Here is a 7,296-nt window from a genome sequence, read left to right as displayed (position 1 = left end):
ACATTTCGCAATTTTATGGAGAGAGTACAGATTTCTGTATAATACAGTATATACATTGGTCATTTCTGTCTGTGAGGCGTCCTAAGTTTTATGTAGGAATTTGATATATAGAAAGCGCATGCGCCGTGAAAGGGAGCAAAAGACACACTTTTGTTATAATATAAAAGTATTATATAGAATCTGTGTATGTGATACATACCATGTATTACATTTTTGGATAATTTTGAACATTTTGTGTCTTGTTTTAGTGCAGAATAGCAGTAAAATATTTTTAGTAGACACTGGTTTTCTCCATAGTTAAGCAGTATAGGTATATGTATACTTGCGCCTTTTCGCCGCGCATGCGCTATTTTAGTACATAGTACATAGTTTGGGGGTACATTTCCTCTTCAATTATACATGGAGAATTCATTGTTTAGTGCATTACATGGAAGTTTGTTGGAGAGAGCTATTAGATTTATATTCTGTAAATATTGTAACACAATTTTTGAATTTCTAGTGGTGCATGAAGTATGAAACACTTTTGCTGTATTCGTGACTGCGTTAATTACTGTTACGAGTTTGAACACGGTAGAAGGTTCGGAATATCCGTACACAATATTGCAGACGTGAATATTACGAAATTAAGGTAGATGTTATTCTTTGGATTTCGATTCTAGGTTCCTAGCATTGGGACTTTGCAGTATTCTTTACATGTACGTTATTTTCAGATTTGAAAGCAGTGTAAGAGAGTTTTGTGCGTCATCTGAGAGAGAGCGTAGGTTAGCAGAAATGGCGGGAAAATGTATGAGATTGGGATGAGGTATGCGAGAGAAGTACGAGTTGAGATTGAATTTTGTATGGCTGGAATGGAAGATTCGATGGAGAAATTGAGCTGATTGAGTGATAACTAGACACGTTTTTGAATTATTTACATTGAAGCTGCAATGGTGAGTACTATCATTTTATCCATATTATGATATACTATGTGTTATATATCAAGTTTTTTAATGCAGAAATTACTTAATAATATTTGAGTGTTGTATGAATTATTTTTGCTAAATACAATTTAGAACTTTATCAATATAATTTTATTTAAATATTAATTTACATAATATCAATTTTTACTCAAACAGTTTAACTATAGGAATATTTTAGAATACTTATTAATATTCATATTCATATAAATATTCATATAGCAATTTTACTGAGATATTGAGATAGTCATTAATCATAAGTGACAAACTTGTGCTACAGGTTTTTACTTAAAAATTCATTTAAAAGTCTGATTACGAAGTAGCACAAATAAATCTCTGTAAATGTAATTTAGATTTTGATGTTACCACATTTTTTATCACTGCGATTTCGATACATTCACTCTTCGACATCGCAACTTTTTAACCTTCTAAATCTGTAACATTGATTAAATTACACATGCATATGCACTCAATTATTCGAAATGTCGTACGTAAAGGAATTGATTAGAATTTTTCTTCGAGCACGGAACTTTATCGATAATAAGCAGTGTGACCACTTATTTTGTGGACACCTTATATATTCTCTGTCTGGTTCGGTAAGAATCCATTGCGTTGAAAGCGCAGAGTGCTGTTCTCGCTACCACAGTGCCCGTTACTTTTGCGTCGCAATCACGTCACAGGAACTCTGTCCCCTTTCATAATCAGTTTTGGCACTGTGATTTCGCGAGACAGCAGTCTCCCTTAATTGTAGAAAAATAAATCGACCAATCGTACCCATGTAAAATAATAAGACTCAAAAAACTGATGTTCTGCACAAAAATTAAATTTTTGTTAACTTTGTTAACTAATTCACTGAGTATATATATCAGCTTTGCATCATGTTTTATCATAAAAATTACCAGCAAAATATGAGACATTCAATATGAGTTATTAAAATGTAGATTTCCTTGTTTATAGTCTATTAGCCAAGTAGATTACTCTCTAATAATTATAATGTACACAATAATCTGTTCCGCCTTTGAAGTGTTCTTTATGAATGGAAACGTTTTCTTCTTTTTTTATTATAATTACATGTTTACTTCTTCCATCATGCATTAACTGGATATTGAAGTACAAGTACTGAAGTACAATATGAGATTTATAACATAGAATTTTAGAGCAGGTATATGTACCTACAATAAAAATATTAATATATTGTTTTTATACAAATATCTTAGATGAATTTTTATTTCGAGAACAGATATCAAGTACAAATAATGAATAATGGCCTTTTTATGGTTAAAGGCGGGAAAATTAAAATTTGAAGTAACGCTACTTGATCGATGTACAGTGTAGAATGTTGATTGTATGACGACGTGCTTCCGGTGATCAAACGGTACTGTCAAAATGAGGTTAAACATTAATGGTAACATAAAATTTTGCGGGTCAATGTAAATGAACCATGTACGATGTGTTCCAGAGTACATATTTAATAGTTGCACGATGCCTAAGTGCATACTTCCTGATCAAACAGTGTTACATACTTCGTTATCTTCTATAAGTAGGAGTAAGACAAATTTTAAACAAACATAGACTTGAGAATGTTTTGTTTGAAAGTTACTGTAGAAAAAATATGATTTACAAAGACTATTCTTATTCATAGTTTATTTCAATTTTGATTGCGACAAATACATATTTTTCTTAAAAAATGTTTGCTTGTACAAATAGTAATGCAATCAGAAACGTATTACAGTGTGATTGGACAAATCGTTCTGAAATTATGTCACTTTTATCTCTCTTAAACTGGGTTGACAGGTTTAGAACGAAACATATCTACAATCTAACATTATTTGCGAGTCATAATCTTCCCTTATTGACAGTAAATTGAATGGTGATATTAAACCTGTGTAACAGTGAGCTTATCAATGACTATCTTCATTTCTGTATGCACATTATGTTTTCTTTTTGTCATTTATATATCTTTTCAGAATTCTTTTTCTAGAAAATTGCACTTTCGTTTGCAGAAGTGTATAATATGCAATCAACAGTATGGTTTGTTTTTATTTATTTTCATATTTTATTGCTGCATGTTTTTCTATGTTGTTGATCGAAAAATCAATATGGTTGATTAAGAAATAACATATAGCGATGGGTTATTAATATTCTAGTCGCCATGTTGATACCGTATGAACAGCGATTGAAATTATGTTCAGTCACTTCAATACGGGACCGTGACCCCAATCATAAGAAATGCTAACACATATTTTTTCCGTTTAACACGATAATTATTGCAAAGTGTTTGCACTTATTTCTTGCTTTTTTGTCAAACCATTCTCGCTTCGTTTCAAGATTTTCCTTGGCGCATTCCCATTCCCAAGCGCAATAATACTTGCTAATTGCATGTGTAACACGCGTGTCTGAGAGGCCATTTATTTAAAATTACGGTTGGTAGAAGTCTAATGGGCGCTTAAATTGTATTCTACGAACGTTTTCGTAGGCGATTGACCCATTAACATAAATAAATACTAAACAGTTTAAAAAAATTCATAGCCATAATTTTAATGAAAATTTGATCCAATTTTCATAATAAATCGAATTAAAAAATAATACAGTCTTTACCAGCAACTTTTAGAATGAATTCAGTGGTTCACGATTCAGCTACACAATTAAAAGAATGAATTCTTCTAGAAGTAGAAGTTTCTTACAAACAGAAGCTACTATACAACAACTGAAATGATTTATTGAAAATATCTACAGAAACTACATAATTCTTAGAACTCTTTCTAGACACTCATATTTTACCATCGTGACTATATCTGTGACTATACAGAAAAAAGAAGTTGCAAAGATAAAGGGGTTACAAAAAGTAACGATATCTAACAAAGTGTACCAAAGATGAAAGCAGCGCAAAGAGGGAAACCGAGACCCAGTAAATAGTTCCACGTTTCGCGTTCGGCTCGAGCCTTTACCCACTAAAGCAAGATAAACAGATTCGAGCAGGACGGCGCGCGATAAGCAGTGCAAATTTGTCGTGGTCGTACAGCGGCTGTTTGAAAAATTCGCGCGCTAAAATATTAGCCTAGAGTGCGATGCTCCTGCTATCTCGAGGCATGGCGCGAATACCTCCCGCGTCTTTGAAAGGGTGGCTAGGATACAGGTCGTTTACCCAACGCAAGCAACATGGGTATAAAAGGACGGATGAGTCTAGCCAGCCAACTATTTCGTTAAAATACTTCGAGATGAAGCCTCAAGCACGGTTCTTTGTCGCCGTTTTCGTCGCGTTCACCGTGTTCGTCTGCTCAGCTGTCGCCAATCCGGTCGCGACAGAGGAACTCTCGGTGCAGGAGCAGAAGATCCTTCACGATTGCGAGAACTCGGATTACAGGACCTACATAGCGTGTCTGAAGAGGCAGAAAAGGCACCACCAAGTAAATGACAATGACCACTTCAACATCGGTTAGACGCAATTTGTATACATACATTTTGTACAGTGACTAAGGAATCGTTGTCAGGACAGTGTCTATAGATAGAGATAGCTATTTAAGGAGTAATGATATCGCTTTTATTTTGCTTCATTTGCGAAACAGTAATCATATCGCGAGATTTTTGCTTCATTGGCCACTGTTTCTTTGTTTTACCTTTAAGATAAGAGTGGTACGGTGTTTATCCAAAATCAGCTTATGGTCTCTCTATGAAAATGCACGGGTGTGACGGTGTTTTTTTCTTAAGATACTAGCTGTATGCAGACCTGCCTAACCAAATGCAAACATGAACAACCGTCGCAAGATTGTCAGAAGGTGTGTAGCTATTGTACAAGAAGGACGAAGCATAAGCATCAGATAATTACGGAATATGAAACCGAATGTGTTTCTGGCGAGTGCACTAATACCACCAAGAGTGATCAAACACCTGTCAATATTAGCACTAATATTGAGATTCACAATCATATAAACCCCAACAATGGTAAAGCATCATTATTTTAAATGTCGAAATTTAAGTGTAATATGAGATTGTTTTTTAACGCTGTTAAAGTTGTTATAATTTTTAATGAATTTGAATATATTCAGATACTCCACCTATACCTCATATACCTCCTCTAATACCTGTGCCACAGATAACACTTGGTTGGACGTACCAACAATTTCCTTGCCTGTTTGGTGTTTGGCCTTGTGGTATGGTACGTTTCTTCAATACGTGCAATGTTGCAAATATTCTTTGTAACTTGTTGAATATATCAGCTTAATGAATTTAATGTTTTACGATTTATTAACGCTTTTTGAGCATTTATAAATATGTATTTCTGTCGTATGGTTTCACAAAAAACTGCAGTATGCTTTTAATTTTACGTTACGTAAATAATTTTCTTAAACGAGCGTGCCATAATCATTAAAAATCATTTATTTCGGCTGATATATTCAGAACTATGGCAAGTAATATCTTCACTTTGATTGAGCAATTTAAAGGAAACTTTGCGTGAAGAATCATTTTTATTACAGAATCCTATTGATTGTTCACCATGCGGAAATCCAGCAACAGAGTACAGGTGTGATACACAGTGTTATACCGTGAAGAATAAAACAGTGACTAGTTCGAATAAGAATACTGTATCAATATCTTGTACTAGTCCACACTGCGTGGGTGGTGAGTTTGACTTTTGTATAATGAAATTTATGAAGCTGTAATGAATGTTTACCACAAAAGCATGTACCAAAAACATGGTTGTATTTTTAGGTTCGTTGGGATAATCATTCATTTGCCAATTCAATTATTTCTCATAATTGTCTTGGTGGCACCGAATATAATTTTACTTACTGTCGACGAAATATAACTTTCTATTTTATAGCATTTTATACTGTAATTACAGTGAATACCGTGGTTTGAATGTATGAAAGAGAAAGTCTCTGTAAAATGTAGCAATAAAAATATGGTTTAATTTATACTGTTATATATTTTTCTCCTGTATTACTTTTCGAGGAAACAAAGTACATAATCACGTGGAAAGGAAACAATTTGACGATATACATAATCAGTGCATGTGTAGATGTCTTAATGTTCTATAGCGCCTACAGCATGCAATCCGTACAACACTAGTGGATATAATTGCATACTAACTGGCGCCCTGAAAAAATTTCGACCAATGTATATTTGCTCTTACAATGTTGCTAATAATATTTTTATGTCACTATTATTATACCAATTGGACACACTTAAAGTTTCTTGTCAGCTTAAAAGTATAGCCCGAATATCTAATAAATTACGTGCAAATAAGTTTTCAACAAAGTACTAATTTAGTTACTTGGATAATATGAGCTTGCATTTAGTGATATTTAAGCCATTTACATATAAATAAAGTATGGTCAAATCTATATACCATCTAATATTTCATTCCTTTATGCATCATGAAATCACTTTCTCAAATCGCCCTTATTTTCTTCCTTCTCATTGCTCATGCATGATCTGACCTTTCGATGGAAGTACCATTACACACCTTCGCGCTTCACGTGCGCGTACTTCAGAGGTTCAACTAGGTGTTGATTGCAATAGCAATAATAGTTGTTCAATAGCAGTCTGCCAGAAGCTTTTCCTACACAAGTATTTTCCTACAAGGCATTCAAAAATGTACATGAACATATATGAATTATTTTCCATTCAGTAATTAGGAACAAAAGTACTTTTGCCAGGCTCATCCATATCTCATTATTATAAAAATCTTCATCGATCTAAAAATTCATTTGGAGCGAGTCCGTAGTGGTCCAGAGAGGAAGGGTCAAAGATGACCACTCGAAAAACAGTTAGCAAAAACAGCACTATACCTGTCCACGGTCCGAGGACTAACATTTAATTCCCCTAAGTGGACCCTAACATTCGCTTTCAGCGCAAAAGCTCAATTGAAAACGGGAATCGCTTTCAATTGATGCTATTGCCGCGTGGCGATCTTAAGATGGTCCCATCCTTCAATCGGATTCAACCACTCCAGACCAAGTACAGGTTGACGTCAATAAATCGTCAACATCTGTTTTGCATTAGCTTGGACACAATGGGCCCGAAACTCGAGCAGTGTGCCAGGGTATTTTATCGTCAGTGTTTTCGCGGGTTCGACAATCGATGTCCTCCTTTGTTGGTTGAACCCCTGCGGAGAAGTGAACCTTGACGTCAGGTGTTCGGGAACAGGTGTTGGAGGAGCAACAGCGTTCCGTTCAGGTGCACCGTGGCGAAATACTGTGCCATTACTGTTTACGACTGGGGGTTAAAGAAAACCGACGGAATTATTTCTTGTGTCTAGCAGCGCAGGTGAAATGAAACGCGAGGCGGTGCGTGCACCAGCTCCTTGCGGCCGTCACCGTAAAACTGTTAACGGTAA

The 7,296-nt window shown here is 34.9% G+C and overlaps 1 protein-coding gene across 1 annotated transcript; it reads left to right on the top strand.

Moving 5' to 3' along the window:
* The first annotated feature begins 4,045 nt into the window (after window positions 1-4,045).
* On the top strand, window positions 4,046-5,851 carry LOC143180084 (uncharacterized). Its single transcript, XM_076379615.1, has 7 exons — window positions 4,046-4,391; window positions 4,435-4,521; window positions 4,581-4,589; window positions 4,665-4,898; window positions 5,003-5,112; window positions 5,432-5,576; window positions 5,667-5,851. Exons 1-7 carry the CDS (start codon window positions 4,046-4,048, stop codon window positions 5,678-5,680), a joined length of 945 nt encoding a protein of 314 aa, XP_076235730.1. The 3' UTR covers window positions 5,681-5,851.
* Window positions 5,852-7,296: the final 1,445 nt, after the last annotated feature.

Source organism: Calliopsis andreniformis, chromosome 6 (genome assembly GCF_051401765.1).
Source record: "Calliopsis andreniformis isolate RMS-2024a chromosome 6, iyCalAndr_principal, whole genome shotgun sequence".
NCBI lineage: Eukaryota > Metazoa > Arthropoda > Insecta > Hymenoptera > Andrenidae > Calliopsis > Calliopsis andreniformis.
The sequence above is the reverse complement of the archived record's forward strand: the minus strand, read 5'-3'. Positions and strand labels throughout refer to the sequence as shown.

Bases quoted from the DNA above. Each gene is read 5' to 3' on its own strand.
- LOC143180084 (XM_076379615.1), top strand. From the start codon at position 4,046: ATGGCGCGAATACCTCCCGCGTCTTTGAAAGGGTGGCTAGGATACAGG. The intron at 4,899-5,002 runs GTAAAGCATCAT...GAATATATTCAG, and splicing joins TCATATAAACCCCAACAATG to ATACTCCACCTATACCTCAT. The intron at 5,113-5,431 runs GTACGTTTCTTC...TTTTTATTACAG, and splicing joins GTGTTTGGCCTTGTGGTATG to AATCCTATTGATTGTTCACC.